This window comes from Halichoerus grypus, chromosome 1 (genome assembly GCF_964656455.1).
Source record: "Halichoerus grypus chromosome 1, mHalGry1.hap1.1, whole genome shotgun sequence".
Lineage (NCBI taxonomy): Eukaryota > Metazoa > Chordata > Mammalia > Carnivora > Phocidae > Halichoerus > Halichoerus grypus.
Window position 1 is genome coordinate 31,810,604 of NC_135712.1, and position 19,263 is coordinate 31,829,866.

Consider the following 19,263-nt stretch of genomic DNA (forward strand, 5'->3'; position numbering starts at 1 on the left):
ACCATTATTCCACCTACCTGTTAAATAAAATGCTTAAAGGTATTTTTCTTGATATCTTGAAATTAATTAAGGACCAAGGCTGAGGACAATGTGAGTGGTATTCTACAGCGTAAGTTCACAGAGTTCCCAATAACTACTTTCAGTCGTCTCTCCACTGATCCAGAGAACATCAGCTAACAGCAGTCCTTCTACTACCATCCATCACCATCACCCACAGAGAGGATAAGACGACTGAGAAGATAGTGTTTTGACCTCAGTGTAAAGTGAGATTGGTGGAAAGAAGTTATTCCCAAGTGGGGAGAATATCAAGAGATTAACTCCTAATTTAGGAAAGTGCCTGACAGAAAGGAAGACGTACAGTGATTTCTAGTTAAAGGATTGCTTAGTCAGTGACCTGCTCAACAGTCCCAATACTCTCTAAGCAAGATTAAAGAGACGATATAAGGGGGAATGTCATTTGGAAAAGTCACAACACCTCTTCAAATTCTGTGCCTTTGAGAAGTAAGGAAGATAGATTCCACACAAGTGTGCCAACCTGAGCACAAGCACTAGATGGTAGTGAGATCAGGTTCTAGCGTCATCTGGCCACCTCCATGGTTTAGGAGGCTAGAAAAGATACAGCATGAATGCCACCGACTGGTAATCCACCTGAAGATGTGGCTAAATTGTTCAAGGACTATAAATGCCTAGAGACGCTGCCCAGAATTGAGTCCTTCATCAGTAAGTTGGTTCCAGCCCATCTCCCTCACCATCCTTATCATACTCACAGAGCAAGACGAGAGAGAATAGTCATTGGGGCTAACCAAGGAGAAGACTGGATCCTCATCTAGTTTGCTATACCTTAGCACTTAGGAGAAGAGGGAGTAGGACAAAAGTGGTTAAAAGCAGAGAATGCCCTCTTACTCCATGCCACCATAGACACAGATAGGTACAATCTGCAAAGGCTGTCCGCAAGTGCATGATTATAGTTTTACAATGAACAGAATTGAAATTTAAGAGACAAAACAAACAAAGGAAAAAAAAGATTCAAACCAAAAAACAGACTCTTAACTATAGAGAACAAATGGATGGTTATCAACAGGGATGTGGGGGAGGATGGATGATAGGGATTAAGGAGGGTGCTTGTTGTGATGAGCATCGGGTGATGTATGGAAGTTTCGAGTCACTATATTGTACACCTGAAACTAATAAGACATGGTACGTTAACTATATTGGAATTAGAATTAAAAAAATTAATAGGATTGAGCCTCAAATTAAAAGAAAGCATACAAACCAAACCATGGAGGATTTGGTCAAAATGTAACAAAGGGACCTACTAAAGAGAAGAATAGGGAAGTTCAATATAGCAATAGAGCTTTAAGGGTGAGAAGCTAGCAGCTCAAAGAAATGTTTTGTGCTTTTTAATTCAATGAATTGAGACACTTCAATAAACACATTTTGTTAACACAAATGGAAAGCATTAAAAATAAATGATTATTAAAATACTACAATTAACTAATTGATTGAGCATCTACTTTGTAACTAAGTATATTTTACAATGTGAACTCTTCCAACAGCTTTCCAAGGTACTGCTTTTATTATCATTCCACAGATGAAGATACTGAAATACAGAGAAATTAAGGACCTTGCCAAAGTTCCCACAGCTAGTAGGTATCAAATGTAGACTTTAATCCCACATTTCATTTCCCAGGTCACAACTTTTCTTCTAGGAATGTTGTTATTACACACACACACACATACACACAATATACATATACATATGCATAATATGTACTGTAATAACTTATACATATACATATGTATGTATACACACAGAGACAGTTCTTTAATATAATGTACTATTTTTTTATTTCTGGGTGTTTTCTAATGCATCTGTGTGTGGGAATAGAAGAAATATGAAGAATATGCCAAAGCTGAAGTTATTTAAGAGATTAAAATGGATAATTGTTTCAATATGGAGGAAAACCTTTGTTTAATTTGGGTTGCAATAAAATACCATACTTAAAAGTCAATTTACAGACTTTGTCAGCATGTACATCTAAAATACCACAAGAAACTTCTTTTTTTAAAGACATGTAAGATTTTCTAGCACAAAGGGGACTATTCTGACCATCAATAAAGGGATGTGAACAGCCAACTTCACTATGAAAGGAAGCCAGCATTGTTGTATTTGGATAATTTACATTCTGTAGAGCAAAAACATCTTCATGTTCAACAAGGACTGGCTTTTAACTACTATCACCCTGTGCAAATGCTGGGGAAAGAGAGAAAAATTTATTCAAACCATCTGTAAATAAGGCAAGCCCAGGGAATGTGTGATAAACATGTACAGTTTGAAATATGTAATATATTCTATTTGAAAACAAAAAGCTATTTCAAGATGCTGCACTCAAGTGGGACTTGCCACAAATGAACTTCAACCCTCTAGATTTTTCTCCCTGAGGGGTTTCAACATCTTCTGAAATAATGTACAAGTATATGATTGCAAATCACAACACTCTAGGCTCCTGCAAAAATGATGTCTTCATAAACATGTTCAAGAGAAGACAGGAACAATGCCATTAATTTATGAAAGCAGATATTTATATAATTCACCACATACCATTTACCAGAAAAAAGACAAAGGGGAAGAAATGTATACCTTGGAGATTTTTCTGAAACTGGAATAGCTTCAATACTTTGTACAGTTAACCATTACCTGGTTTGTAAATAGACAAGATATTTAATTTTCCTTTGCCTTTTTACAGTCATTTCTTTCCGAATGTACCATATTCAGTTTGTCTATATTAATAAAACATCAGTTAATTTCCTATCCCATACATGAAAACTACCTTTACTTTTCAAGAAATTTTTGCTAAATATCAACTACAGGAAGCTCAATAGTACCAGATACTTTTTGAAACAATATATGCAAATAAGTCTAATTATATCATTTTCATAGTTATTGTTTGAAAAGAGAAGAAAGATTCCTATTATGTTGGTTACCTAGTTTACCTAGTTTTAGACAAAGAGAATATCTAGAAGCTCATTAGAATGCCAAAATTGCCATATCCATATTAAAGCAGTCTAAAATGCTTAATTAAATATTGCAGATATATAATGGTTTTAGTTCCGTAATTTCTTATTAATAGAGACCACACTATTTATGCTTTTAATCAATAAACATAACAGTAAAAAAATGTATTCAGTAAAAAAATGTATTCATTCTTTAAACATTTACACTGTCTCTATTATGGGGAGATTGCTAGGTTCTGAGACCAAAGGAATCACAAGCAAAAAGAGCTTGGGGAATGCTTTATACTTTAAGTCATAAAAGGATTTGATTTTAAGGCATACATACTTAATAAAGCTAACTATATATCAGGACATAGCAGAGTGTATTTTGCAAAGATGTCCATGACAATATCTCCCATCCCAACGCTCTTCTGGGATGAGAACTTGCCACTTTCTCAACAAGAGAGGGATTTTAGTTCTATACTCAGGAATCTCAATGACGCTGTGACTGCTCTGACCAACAGAATCTGGCAAAAGGGCGACCGTGTCAGTTCTGAGTGGAGCTCTTAACTGGCCTGGAAACTTCCTCCTCCCGCCTTCTTGGAAGCCTACTGCCATGTAAGAAGTGCAGTACCCACAAACAGAGGATGTCTAAGGTGTTATGGGAACACATAGAATTGGCTCCTATCTCGGAACTGGGACATCAGCAAAAGATTCTATGGAGAGTATCTACCATTTCACCTTGGTTCTCAAAGATAAGTGTTAGTTCCAAAAAAGAGAGGGGATAATGGTGTTCTAGGAAAACAGGATGGCATGGGGGAAAGACCTCAAGGTGGGTGACCAAGTATTCATTCCAGGAACTGGAAGAAAAGTAGAATGAAAGCACCATGAACAGAGAAGAGGTGAGTGGCGATGAATAAGGATGGGGAGGCACGCAGGGGTCAGATCACAAAGGGCCTTGATTGCTACATTAAGGAATCTTGCCTTTATTCTAGGGGAAGTGGGAAGCCATTGAGAGATTTTTAAGCAATGGAGAGACTTGATCAGTGTTGCATTTTAGGAAAATGCCTCTGCACAGGCTGCAGCAGGAAGATTAGATTGAAGAAGGGGCAAGGCTAAAGGCAACCAGACCACTTATGGACCATTACAGTAATACAGGCAAGAGAAAATGGCTGTCGGAAGTAGGAAAGTGCCTTTATGGCTGGAGATATGTGTATTGCTCTGAGTGATACTTAAGCAGCTGAAATCTACAGAAATGAGTACTTGGATATTAGGGTCTGATGCTCAGAATGAAATCTGCAGAGAAATAGCTATCTATCTTTAATGAGTACATCATTAGGGGCATGGCAGGATGATGAGAAACAGAAGCCATCTGCTGATGGGCCAGGCATCTGAATAGGTCAAAGGTCTGAGAAGAGGCTTCACTCAAAGACTTAACTGAAATGAGAATTACAGCATTGTATATAGTATCAAAAACGTCGACATAACTTAAATGTCCAACATTAAGGAATTGTTTAAGTAAATCACAGTATACTTTTGTTTAACATGAATATCTAAATAAAAAGTTACTGACATGGAAAACCACAACATTCAGTGAAAAGAGCAATTATCCCATATCGGCATATCACAAATTCAAAGCAATGTGAGTATATGCAGAGATGAAAGACTGAAAAGATCTGTACTGGGGCCTTAACAGTGACTATTTCTGACTACATGGATCATTGGTACTTTTGTATTTTCATTTTGTTTATCCGTATTTTCAAATATTTCTACAGTAAACATGTAGAAAATACTTTCATCATAAAAGAACAATACTAATATTTTATTGTTGTTGTTGCTTAATGGACTTCATTTACTTCTTCTTAGCGCCCAGTGTTATTTCCAGCAACGATCCTGGAAATTAAATTCCTAGTACCTTCATGGACTGAAAATCATTATTTCAAAAAGGCTGTATATAATTAAACAGGATTTTAAGTGCAGGTAGCCAAAGCATTTGCATTCATTTTCATTCTGAGTTCACGGAAGTTCCAATTCCTTCATCAAATACTTACGGAGGTAAGCTTTGTGCCACCTCAATGACATGAGTAAAATGTGAGCTCTGCCCTCAAAGAGCTTTCACTTTAAAGAGGGAAACAGACATACTGAGAGCAAACACTAATGCAACAGGAAAACTGATTAGCGGAGTAGCAGAGCTGTGAACAGATCATTGTGAAGAGAAAAGAAAAGAATTGATTGAATTTTGCCAGGCAATCAAATGAGAGTTTCACAGAGGGGATGCATTTTAACAGGGCCTGGAAGGATGAGATGCGCCTGGCCCCGAAATCAAAGAAACAGCATATGCTAACACACGGGTGCCCAGTGAGGACACTAAACATGTGGGGTATGGCCATGAAAGCCAAGAGTGCCCCCCCCCCCCAACGTGTCAGCTCCAGAGCAACCCTCTCTGGGTCAGGAAGCGGCAGCGTTGACCAGATGTTGGTGAATTTAAGGCAAAGTCAGGGAATTTCAAACAAAGTAATTAGAAAAGAAGGTGTGTGGAGAGAATGGGAGGGAAGAGGTACATAAAGCAGGAAGGACCATGAAAGGCTTTGACCACTGGGCTGAAGAGCAGGACCTGACTCTGAATGAGGGGGAACATTCCCAGGCTTTTGTGTCCAGAAAGACAATGTGGAGGGCGGGCAGGAAAGGGGAAATAGAAGAAAAGTGGAGATCAGTTCAAGGATAGGGCAGAATATAGGGATGGAGGGTCTGCCTTAGCAGGTATATATAGGGATGGAAACAAAGGAACAAAAACAAAAGATATTTTAAAGTCAGAAATGAAGGGATTGTGAATAATTTAATTTGGGGAATGGTAGGAAGATAGCAGAAGAAATTAAGCAACAGGAAAATTAAGCTGATGGCAAAATGACAAACAGTTTTTTTAATGATTTTTGGCTATTTTATTTTATTATATATATTTTTTAAGATTTTATTAATTCATTTGAGAAAGAGAGAGAGAGAGAGGGAAAGAGAGCAAGCACGAGCATGGAGAGAGGCAGAGGGAGAGGGAGAAACAGGTTCCTTGCTGAGTGGGGAGCCTGACTCGGGGCTCGATCTCAGAACCCTGAGATCATGCCCTGAGCTGAAGTCAGATGCTTAACCAACTGAGCCACACAGGTGCCCTGGCTATTTTATTTTTAATATGTTATTCAAATAAATAAGGATTAAAGATTCTATAGACGATAGCCAACAATGGAGGAAATGAAACAAGTCTGAAAGGTCAAGTGCAAAGACAAAGAATTTGGTTTTGGACAAGTGTAGTGTGAGATGGCCAAGTGAAAATATCATTGTGGTGCTCAGGAAAAAGGGTGGGATGACTAAATAAATTTTATTTATTTAAGCCATCAGAATACAAGTAATTATTGAACCAAGCAATGGGGTGATGGCATAAAGGTGAGGACAGTAGGAAACTCATATTTGTTGAATATTTACCCTGCTTTGGATACTTTACATACATTATCTCATGTGATTCCCACAACAACTTACAAAATTGCCAAAACTGCAGAAAGCTTAGGTATGATAAAGACAGACAAGTCTTTAGATTGACCATTTGGAAGTTACTTTCAGTAGACTAATGGAACCAAAATGGTATGAGTCAGAATGCAGTGGGCTAAGGTGTGAATGGGAATTGGTAAGGCAGAGTTGATTAAACAGCCCTAAGGAGTAGAGGAGAAGGAGAGCATGATAACTAGAATGAAAGGCTAAGAAAGGGGAACATTTAACAAAAGTAGGATTAATGGTGAAGAGAAAGAACAACTGAATAAAGAGGAAGAGGCTGGAAAGTCAGGATAGATAAAGGTGAACTGATTTTGACTGATGCCTATTGAAAACTAAGATGCAAAAACAGGCATCACCAATAAATTGCTACAAGAGTAGCAATGCATATATTTACTACACGATCTCCATGTGTTTATGAATGCAATTATCATAATGGGTGAGTATTAATGCACATTATTTTATGGTTGCAAGTTCACTGGGATCAATTAATCTCATGTTCTGGTCAACAATATTACTTGATATGTTAATTACCGAGGCTTACTGCATGATGATCCTGGAAAAAAGGCTAGACATGAAAATGAGCTCATATAATAGCATTCTACAAATGCCACTTAAGAGTGGAAATTATCTGATTTGTCAGCAAAAGGCTAGTGACAGTGTACCTCCTATCAGGTTGGTGCTGCATGTGGCCAGTCTCCTCTGGGCAGTCCTGCAACATTGGCTGGAGTTCTTCTTGTGGGGAGGGGGTCAGAGTGGCAGTGGACTGATGGCTATAAGACACCGCAGCTGGAGAAGAAGCTGCTCCCCGCACAGGGGGAGTGGGGCCTCGCTCATCTTCCTCCTCTTCTAGTTCATCCTGTTGCAAATACATCCTTGCTGGTGGCACAGGACACGGCATTTCTTGGTCATAGCTAAAACAATGATAAGCACACTTAGATTTACTTCAGGTTATGCAAAGAAATGATTCATACAGTCAGTGGAATATCAGCTTTGAGTTGTTTTTTTAACCTCAATGTTGTGAGCCATGTTTAGGGAGCACTGTTAAAAAAAAAAAATAGTTCACGGGGCGCCTGGGTGGCTCAGTCATTAAGCCTCTGCCTTTGGGTCCTGGGATCGAGCCCCGCATCGGGCTCCCTGCTCAGTGGGGAGTCTGCTTCTCCCTCTTCCTCTGACCCTCCCCCCTGCTTGTGCTCTCTCTCTCTCTCAAATAAATAATCTTTAAAAAAAGTAAATAAAAAATTAAAAATAAATAAAAATACAAAAAACAGTTCACTATCACCAAGGTTGGTGAGTGCTACATATAATATTTTTTCTGACTGATTACAATTTACATCAGCATATTGCAGGCTCTGAGAAGTCATGCAATAAAGGCATCTATTTAATGCAGTTAAACTTAGTACTTCCTAAATGTGTTGCATGTAGTCTAGCCTTCCACTTCAGTATGATGTCTAAAAGATGACTCAGGGATGGTCCTACAGATGACCTAGAGATGAATGCTAACCTCTGAGAAAAATTACTCTTAAAAATCCTTTCTTGAAAATCCACCTTTCTCTGAAATTATAATAGATCACTATTTCTTCAGTTGATCACAAAATGAAGTTGGCTTGCGTTTAGGATGTTGAATAAAAAACACAGTACATAAAATAGTCGATAAACAATAAAATGCCCCACTACTCCTCTGCTAGAGCTGTGTGGAAACTCTAGATGGATCTGGGAAACATTCATGCCTTTCTCTTTTCTCCCACCCCAGGGCAGACGGTTATTGATTCAAATGGCAGTAATTTACTGCATTACATAAACTGTGTTCGTGTTACCCCTCTCTCTCATCCACTCTCTACCACCTGCTTTGTTCACCTGAACTCAGGAAACTTGATGCTCATATAACATGATTTCTTTGAGTCTTCCTTTACTTTACCAATCCTACTACCTCCCTTTGACACTTTTTCTACGTCTCCTTTCTCAACAAAATAACAGCAATTTGTGCACTCCCCTAAACTAGAAATCTTGTGTCATCTCACCTTACTCCTCTTTCTTCTACCTTGAACTGTTCCCTGGTTCATCTCTGTTTCCTCTCTAAAAATCTCCAAAATCTACAACTTTTCTAAAGTCTGTTGTATGTGCTACTGCAATAACCTTTTAATTGATCTCTTTGCCTCCAGTCACTCTACACTTCTGAATCCTCACAGTGCTTCCAAAATTACTTTACTATAATATGCATTACTCAGATCATTCATTTGCTGCAGAGTAATACACGGCTCCCTAATTGACTAGAGGGAAATATACAAATACCAGAACAAGGCATTCGAGTACCTTATAACCTGGTTTACACCTGCCTTCCCAGCTTCCTCTCCCTCCCTCCCCCCGACCCATCTTAGTCCTCCAGGAGGCCACATCTCTGTGTGGTCCCAATGTCCATAAAATCCCTCTTCCTCTTGATTGAGAACCGTATCATATGTCAAAGTCAAGAACAAAAGCCCAGGATCAGGAAACCTTCATTCTTCCCACTTTGAATCAGTCTTTCCCTTCAGGGCAGAGTTGTATCTCCTGTAGGCTTTTAAAAAACTATATCCACTTATTTCATTTTAGTCCCTTTACTGGCGGACTAAAATAGCAATAAATGTTAACAGAGCCTAGAAAATGACTTTTTAAAAACTGTAGTCAGTTCTCAATCTTTGCAGATTCTATACTTACAAAGTCACCTACTTGCTAAAATTTATTTGTAACCCAAAGTCAATACTCACGGTGAAGCATCTGAGTCACTCCACCTTCTTGTGTCAGTTTTCATACTGCAAACAAGTGTCCTTTTCTCAGTCTATCTAGTGCCACATCGTTCTCAATTTTTTTTTCTTTATATTGGTAATTTCCCTGTTTAAAGTAGCCCCCAAGGATAGAGCTTTAGTGCGATCTAGTGTTTCTAAGTGCAAAAGGCTATGACGTGCCAAATAGAGAAAATATGTACACTAGATAAGCTTTGGCCAGGAATGACCTATGACACTACAGTTCAATGTAAATGAATCAACAATACATATCGCACAAGGTGTCTTTAAACAAAAACACACATAAAACAAGATTATGCATGGATCAGATGACAAAAACGTGTGACCAGAGACTTGCAGGAAGCTATCCCTGTATCTTCCCGAGGAGTAATGGCTCAGTATTTGCTAATTAAATGACTGGAACAACAAAGGTACAGAGTTTTGTTTCCTGGCATATTTGGATCCATAAAACTATTTTTTGTGTGTGAAGAATGAAAGAACATTGTCTTTATTTTTACAACAGTCACTAAAAAGACCGTATTTTCAGGTAGATTTTATTTTTTGTTAATTCTCTATGTCAAGTGAGTTCTCCTCCTTTGATCATACCAGTGAAACATCTGTCTTGCTCTGTTGGTTCAGTTCTATAGAATCTGGAGAGAGAGCGAAACACACTAACTTTCTTATCGCTGTCATATGATATGATTATTTACACTAGTTGAATTGTTCTGAGAGACAATTCAGTGAGTTTGAAGTTCCACAGTTTTCAGCATAATGTGATAATATCTAAGAACAAACAAAAGTTTTCAGGATACCTTAGCTGTTGTACAAATTCACACATTTATTTTACGAAAATTCAAGAATATGCAATACAAATTCTGATATTTGAAAATCATAAAATCATATATGTGTATGGTTATATATATCATGATGCATATGTGATCCTGTATATATTTTTATATATGACTACATATGTAAATTACATGTATAAAACATAAACACATATGTAAATTGTGCATGTGTGTTCTGATTCATAATTCTTAGTTCCAAAAGAAGTGTCCAAGGCACGATTTCCTTTTTTTTTTTTGGCAGCACTGAGGATGTTTTTCAAGTCCTTCTAACATAGCAATACTGTTTTTTTCAGAGACAAATGTTTGTGGACCTTAGGAATGTCTCCCCTTAGTGATCTAGTTTAATAATTGCTTCATATGGGTTTAAGGAATCATCCTATTCCACTTACATCTGTTCTGAAATTCTTCTTACCTTTCATCTACGGAAATACTGTACTCTTCACTATTGCTGTGAGGTGGAGGATGCGCTGGGGGGGGAGGAAGCAGGTCTGCCCAGTTCATGCCACCCTGTTTTGGTACTTTGGGTGTCCGTGCCCCTTTCTTGTGCCCTTGACTCCCTTGAAAAGAAATAAAATCCAAGTCTTTTATTTCTGGCCTTTAAGGTTTTTCTATTATCCACAGGTGAATTATTTCCTGTAACTATGATCGTATAATTCATATATGCAGAAGCAGATAAATAAGCTTTTCTTCATTAATCTTAACAGAACTTTGTACAATAGAAGATGCAACGTATTGCCAAGTTTAACTGCAAAATAAATAGTGGAAAAGCAATAAAATCACAAATGAATTTTACAAGTCATATCATTAATAGTGATCTTCTTACAGCAATTAATTGCATTATGGATTATCACCTAAAACAAATGAGCTGTAGACATATTTTCTGAAGTGCCTTTCTATTATTTAATTGCTGGAACCTAAAATACAATATGATACAGATACGATCTATTAGAGTTCCACTGTTGCATTAAATCACTGAATATATATAATTTGTACTTGTCCATTGAAATGTTTTAGGCATAATGAAATTACCAGTTTTCGTCAGAAAGGCAGGTGCAGATGAAAATCATTGCTGGAGGAACTAATATAACTAACAACAAAAGAAGCAGAGAAATGATTTTTAAAAAAGGATAGAAGTGCTCTTAGCCCCAGTTTCTACAAAATTATGGCTTAGAGTAAAATGATGTTGCTTGAACATTTTTAGTAGTTTGAAATAGCCCAATTATGCAAATGCCCTAGTATTCTGATTTTGGATTTGGCATATTCTTTAAATTCAGGTAACTGCACATTTTAGAGTATTCATTTTAAAATAATTTTGGGTCAAAAGATATTTGAGGATAAAATCATCTTTATCTTCCTCCTCTAATACGATACATTTTAGATTCTTATGGAAATTACAGACGATGAGCTTATAACTGTGTTTCTCATATGATCCCTTAAAATCAGTGAATTTTCCTGGTCTTTATATTTTTAACCTCTCTGAAACAGCTCCAAGTTACATGGTGCATGAAACAGGTCTTGGTATATTCAATGACCCTTATTTTTTTTTTAAGTCGCTTTGGAATTTTTGGCCCAATCTGTGCGTTAAGTCAGATGTTCTTGAACTGGTATGTTACTGCACCAAGTACGGGCCAAGGGACTGGCTGTTAGTAATAAATTACAATTCTCAGGCCTCTACCTGTATGTCTCCATTCTCTCTTCCTTCACTCAGCTGTCCTGTATTAGAAAGACTAGGCAAGAATCACGGACTTGACCATACCCAGCACCTTCCTTTTGATTTCTTGGCATACATCTACTCTAATAAGTCCATCTGTCCTAAGAGGCCTAACATTACAAATCTCTCCTACACATCACTTGCTTGCTTCATTCTTTCCTCTAATTAACACCAGACTATACATTTTTTTAAAATCTTTTTACCAAATATTCACAGAATACCAAGTAATAAATAGCAGCAGAACACCAAGATCTAGGTCTCTAAGCTGAGGGATGGAGAAAGTCAATTTAAAACTAACAACACAGAATCATTTTAATCACAATCTAGAATCATTTTCCTCAGGAAGATATGATTTTCTCTCTAAGTGGCTAAGAATGCAAAGATAAAATGGCATGAGATATCAATATATTAAATTATTTTGTATGGTTTTCCTAAGAGTAGATCCTTTTAAAAATCCCTGTTAATTCAGGGTTTCCTTAGTAAGATTTTAGTTGTTTAAAAAAATCAACATACAGTAGAATAAGAGTAGATCTAAAAAGGCAAAGAGGTATTTCTAAACTCCTTTAATTCCAACAGGAATAGTTTCAATCAGTGACAAAATGTAGGCTTAAAAATGCCAAATCAACAGGCCTTTGTCAAGGGAAGATGATAAAATGCAATTGCCATATTCATTACAGGAGAGGGGTAAAGACACAGGCTAAAAGCCCCTAGCAGCAACTTCAGTCCAGGTACTGAGAGGTGATATTTCTACACTCCCCTGGAGAAACATACTAGAGGCAAGATCAATCAGTTCTGATCTCATCGTGGTGTGACTCGCCACATGTTAGTTCTAATAATGAATCGCCTTTAATTAGAAAAACTGGACTTAAGTACCAGCGAAGTCCCATCTGCAGCCCCTATCAGGAAAACAGGTGGTAAACAGCTGCAACAGCATGAAGAGAAGAGGCCTCACTGTGGCTTCGAAGGCTCTTACAAACCCAAGTTAGAAGGTTGCTTTATGCGGTTTTAGGGCAAGAACTGAGGGAAAGTTACAAGGCTTATCAACAGAGGCAGGTTCCTGTTGTCCCTATGATCTCTTAGGCTTGTGATTCTGCTCAAGGGTCCTCAGATTTTATGTGCTGTATAGACTGTTTCGAAGAGTAACAAATTTAGCAGATTAAGTATATGCCCAACATTTTTAGTTTTACTTTGGCCAAGGGCAAAAAAAGAAGTTTCAACTGCCTTTAAAGTCTAGTCCATGCTTCTGGCTTTATAAAAGTTTATTAACAAGGAGGAGAATGGGATCTTTAATCTTTGTTACTAAGTAGAACACAAAATGGTTTAGTGAGTGGACTGTCGCTCAAATTGCAGAGAGAAGACCCGTGCCTGGAAAAATTCAAATTATATAAAGTGCGTAGACATGTCATGTGTGTACATGAGTTCATTAGCATTCAATCTGTAACAGTGGAATATACCGTTTTTTTAAAGGAGAGACTGACTTTCTCTTTGGTTCCCCATACTTACCAGATGTACTACTGCCCCGGTCCGAGCTGTTGTAGGATCCTCCTGTATTCTGGTCGTATGATTGGTTGTATGGGATAGTTGGAGGAATTGTGTCATTTGCTCGATAATCTAGACATTTCAGATGGAAAAAAACTTTTATTTTCTCTTTGATGCCTTCATCATTTACCAGCAATTAGGCTTTTAAGTTACCATGCTGATCACTTGCTAAATGTATAGACGTATAAAGGAGGAAAAGTCAAGAAAAGATAGGCATGTCTCTTTAAGATTTATAAAATCCAAATTCTTTGCATCGTCTCCTTTATATAAATCAGACTAAACATAGCTATGTACGAATCATATAAGGAACTATTTCTTCTCTTTAAAATATTTATAAATCAGCTAAGGCAGAAATCGGAATTGCTTGACTTCTTAACTTGAAAAATGTAACAACGAAATAATTTTAACCATAAGAAATCAGGAAAATATCATGTCTGCAAATCATTTTAAAAAATTAAAATAAAAAGCCCTGAAACTTGTCAGCAAGATGGTATCTAATAAAAAATATATCCATGATAAGAAAACAAAGGATCTCAATCTGCCATGGAAGGCTTCTGCCTACTTAGGCAAAGGTAAAAATCTAAGTGATAAACTTGCCACTGGAATGTACTGGGTAATAACCCATTAGTTTAGTTGCATTCCAGGTCTTTATTACAGTTGGCATACCAAGTCTGGTACAAGCAATAAAAACAATAAATAAGAGCTCTGAAATATTTGTTCAGAGGCTTGTCAAACTTTCCAAAGTCCACAGTAAAGCCATATACTAAAGAGGAATGGTGTAACAACAGTTGGAATGCCCACTGCAAACTACAGGATTGCAGAAACTGTCCTCTCTTCATCGTGGTCATCCTTTGTCATGAGCTTGTGCAAAAGTCTTAACAAATATTTACTGAACTGCGTTTTATGCCAATCAAGTGTTTTCTCAAACTTCGAAAAAGGCTGGATGACTGTATTGTTAAATCAAAATATACAACATTAACTTAACCAAATGGGATGCTTGTCATCTCCAACTGTAATACATTTTATTTTTGAGGAAAATGGTCACAACTCAAGCCTAAAGAAAATAAATCTAGGTCTCTAATTATCTACAATAAGATGTGTCATTTACCTGGACACTTGTGCAAAATTGCCCTGAACTATTCATATTAGAGGATGCTTTTCTTTTCTTCCCCCCCCCCAGAGGTACAGCTTTGCAAATCATGTTATTAAAGCGGTAGCCTAAAGGACTATAAAGAAATCAAATACTTACCTCTTCCAACTCACACATAGTATAATAGAGAAACATTCCCCTCAGGCTATAAAATACTATTCCACTGCTACCATTTAACAATTTACTTTAGATTCTATCCTGACAGACTTCAATCAAGTCAACCGAAAAAATTTAGGTTCTAAAATCATACACTGCAGCAGTCTTAGGACACACAAGGTAGGAGAAATACAACAACTTGAACCACTTCTCCAGTTCAAGCTTAATTTAATTATTTTTCTTCAGTTTGATATAAAAATGCCATTCATTTATATGACCATGTAGAAGCAATTATCTTCCAATCTCGAGTGGAAAGAATGGGATAGTCTATTTATTTAAAATGTGAGGTATTGTGACGGTTGTACATCTGCCTTATGAATAAAAGATTTTGCTAAGCAATCCCTCACCTACGATTAAATTTAAATTAATCTCAAAACCATTTGAAAATAGTTATATATTATTATAAAATCAATTTTCCAAGGTTATTGTTGTGCTAATTAACTCTTTGACACTGGAAATTTCAAAAACAAAGAAATAAGGAAACATGAGGAACAAAAGAAAGATTTCATTTGCTCATCCCAGAGAAGTCTGGATGTGGAATGCTGAAAGGTTAATGGTACTGAGACAGAAAAGGCTGGGAATAAAGGCAAAGCTCTTCACCTTTGTTCAGTTTGTTTTGCTCCATGATGTTATACTGAATGGGGGCCACTTCCTGTTTCTGCTGTGCAGGCGGTTTCCAGTGCTTCTCGCTGGAGTCCCCACTGCCATTGTTCATGTTGTTGCTGAGGTTTGACTGGATGAGCTGGGTGGTGGCGTAAGGAGTGGGCTGCCCTGATGGATTGACAAAACGCCCATCCTTCAGATTTGGGCTATTGAAGGTTTTCATCTCATTGATTTTGTTACTAAGGTCCACATCACCATAAACAGTTGACTCAGGGAGCATCAGATTTGTTTGTTTGTTATCCAGTTGGTTGTTATAATTGGCTATACAATCAGCTACGTGCAACGGAGAGGAAAAGGAAAAAGTCATTCTGCATGGTTATTCGTTTTAAATTTCTCTGTAAGTAGCTTCGTGAGTCACAATAAAATTGTTATGTAAAGTAAAAAGGAGCTTAAATGCGATCAGTAAAAAGGGCTAGGTATTCATAGGTACTCTCTAAAGAAGGTAATTCAAAATTGAGGAAATGAGAGAGGACACAGAGAAATATATAGAGACTAATTTTGAATTTGAATTTAAGATGATTTTCCTTTAACAACCCTATTAATAGGAATTTCACTTAAATAATATACACATGAGTATCTTTATGTGCCAAATTTATATGTTCTAATCTGGAGTTACTGTCCTATCTGAAGCTACTAGTTAGTTGTTGAAGCAACAGAACAAAGCATGTATGTTGAGAATCCAAACCAAAGGGGTGGGGGGGAACTCTGCCTACACATCAAAGAACTTGAGATTTTAGTATTTTTTAAAGTAACTCTACTCAAAAGATATGAGGAACAGAGGTAAAGGGATAGTAAATAGTGTTTAAGATAATTTTATTGGATCTTCCCTTGGTTATGTAGGATAATCATTATCAGGGAAGGACATTATATAATCATTTTTTCATGGTTTCATAAAGACACCCCAAGAAGTATAAAATGACAATAATGATGATAAAATGAATCATAAGTAACCTGTGTAATTTAATCAAAGAAAGCCTGAAATAATATCTAATTTGTCTATTTCAATTTCCCCCTAATTTGCTCCTCATTGAAGTATTAGGGAATGAAATAACTGATAGAATATTTAAAATTAAATAAATAGAAATATTTAAAGCCTGCAGCTGAAAATATTAAAACAGCAGGAAGAGCTAAAATCATAATTTAAAGTGAAAACATTTTTTAAATAAAAAAATTTGTCAAGTTACAATGGTTAAAAATACCATTATTTTATTCATGTAGTTCATAGTAGTAGTAGTTCAGCTCACCTTGAAGATTGGTTTTCAACTGGATATGTTGATGAAAAATTAGCTGAAGATGTAAATGTGAATATAATCTTAAGAGAAATATGCAACTTCTCTGTAATACTGAACTCAACTACTCTGCATTTTAAAAAATAAATGATCGGGGAATAGGAATATTTGACTCACCTGGCCTTTAGTAATTCTAACTTCTAGGTATAATATTTTGTTTAATAGTGGTTAAGAAATATTGTTAAAGGCTATATGGTTTTGCCAATTTCATTTTTCTTCACCAATCTTTCTAAACGAGTGTGATTCCATAGAATTTTCTGAGATGATAGATATGTCCTATTCAGCATTGTATAATTCGGGAGCCAACAGACACATGGGGCTACTGCACACTTGAAATGTGTCTAGGGCAAATGAGGAACTGAATTTTAAATTGTATTTTGTTTCATTTAACTGTAAATAGCCACCTGTAGCCAGAGGCTACCATATTGGACAAAACAGCTCTACATATTAATCCAAATGGTTATTGTCATCTTTTGTCTCCTGCAGGGCTCAACCAGTCTCTCTCTCTCTCTCTTTTTTTTTTTCTTTGTAATCATGTGAGCACCTAACTGTGCAACTAGAATATGGACTTCTGGAGAACAGGGACGTAGTTACATGGTTATGTCATATCCATATCCAATGGAAGACTCTGGACTTGTTTTAAGGCTAGACATACAGACTGCTACATGATTTGTTTTTTTATGGTGTATAACCTCTTCACTTAAATGCTATCTTCTATTTCCCTTTTTCTTAGTTCCATGAGTCATTTTACTTCTCTACTCATATCTTTTGATTCTTTATGATTCTTTTAATATTTCCCAATTGGGAATGTTGAAGGTTTTCATTTTGTCTTTTGTTGGTTTTTTTTTGCAAGAAATCATGAGTAATTTTCTGTTTATTCCTCTCAATATTGCATACTCTACATCCATAATTTCATGTCATGCTTTAGCATGACACCATCATGAAGTAGTTCACTCACACATATTTCTGAACCAAAACCACACAATATAAAATAAATGCATGCATAAACACCTGCAAAAGATATATAGATAGATAGATATAGATATATATAGATATATATATATCTTACATCCTTGGGATTTACTTTTATATAATAAAAATCTGATTTGAAATAAAACAAGACAAAACCAGAGAGGGAGACAGACCATAAGAGACTCTCAATCTCAGGAAACAAACTGAGGGTTGCTGGAGTGGAGGGGGGTGGGAGGGATGGGGTGGCTGGGTGATGGACACTGGGGAGGGTATGTGCTATGGTGCGTGTTGTGAATTGTGTAAGACTGATGAATCACAGACCTGTACCCATGAAACAAATAATATATGTTAATAAAAAAAATCTGATTTGGAATTTCAGTTAATTTTCATTTATAATTTTTTATTACTGTTGTCAGTTGCTATTATTTTCATTACCGCTATTAAAGAATTTGGTTCACTCTAACTAGAGACTTATAAATTTTTTGATCTGTTTTATTCCCCATATCCTGAAAATAATTAACTACAAACATAAAGTATAAATACACTCATCCTCATAGAGAGGAATGCTTTTGTACAAGTTCTTTTTTCCTTGCTATCTATCCTGGAGTTCATACTCTCCCTTCTCCCATTGCATCCTGGGAAACTCTGGTGGAAGGTGAAGCGTGGAGGTAGAGGGATGAAGAAAATATAGAATCAGGGTAATCTGCTAGGCAATCGTCAACATTTTATGAAAACATTGACCAAATTTTCCTTTCCAGTGTAGGGAGAGGGGAAGAAATGTATCCTCCTGTGGCCAGTCCTTGTGCTTAGGCTCATGGAGCTGTGTCCGCATCTCTAACCTGGGCGACTGTAGGTGGTCAGGTTGCCATCACTGTTACCATTGCTTGCCGTGCAGCAATTGATGGAGCAGTCATTGTGATTGTTGCCAGTATTGGGCCACGTGTCTGCCAGCCACGGCTGCGTGGCAGGTTCGCTGATGTTCAGAAGTCCTGGCCTAAAGAAAAAAAAAAAAAAAAAATATATATATATATATATATATGCACATGTTTTATAAATAGCAAATGAGATTTCCCATTCAGACGTCCAACACATTCTTCATCACTGTTCTCACGAATGACTTGGTCAGCTCTGCTGAATGATATTATTATTCCTTTTATTTTACAATTATTTTTTTGACAAGATAACTAATGTAATCTAATGTCTTGAGAACTTCTCTCCGTGTATAGGGCCATAACTTTGTAAGCGGGCACAGTTGTGCGTCAGACTTAAAACACTGTACTGTTTGCAATGCTTTACTTTAGCCCCAGTGATTAAAACTCAAACATGGAATCTAAACATATGGATTCCTATATTTTTTAGTGTTTTAGTTGCTGACAGAATACCATAGTGGAGACAGTTTGCATTCCTTCGTTTTTGACCCATTAAAAAAGTGATGATTCTTCTTACAACATCATTAAAAAATGGAACAAGCTCCTTTATTCAGATCCTTCATAGTAAGCATATTTGCATACTTTTCTTCAAAACCATGTTTCAGAAATAGTGAGTTTGGGGCTCTGTGACATTCTGCAGAGAGCCTTATCAATGTTTCCGTGCACAGCTCTGGAAGCTTGTCAGGACTTTCTGAATGTGACAATGTAAACTGCCATAA

The 19,263-nt window shown here is 36.7% G+C and overlaps 1 protein-coding gene across 9 annotated transcripts in view; it reads right to left on the reverse strand.

Annotated features, from left to right (window-relative positions):
• The window catches only part of ROBO1 (roundabout guidance receptor 1), a 1,118,917-nt gene that overhangs the window by 20,390 nt on the left and 1,079,264 nt on the right, over positions 1-19,263 (reverse strand). For 6 of the 9 annotated variants that reach the window (XM_078059176.1, XM_078059199.1, XM_078059178.1 and 3 more), the window contains 5 exons: positions 18,455-18,609; positions 15,292-15,627; positions 13,350-13,457; positions 10,548-10,692; positions 7,194-7,442 (listed from right to left, as the gene is read on the reverse strand). In XM_078059176.1, the coding sequence (XP_077915302.1) occupies positions 7,194-7,442; positions 10,548-10,692; positions 13,350-13,457; positions 15,292-15,627; positions 18,455-18,609 (993 nt within the window). The remainder of the gene's footprint in view (positions 1-7,193; positions 7,443-10,547; positions 10,693-13,349; positions 13,458-15,291; positions 15,628-18,454; positions 18,610-19,263) is intronic. The other 3 variants (XM_078059236.1, XM_078059198.1, XM_078059354.1) reach the window with 1 other exon arrangement.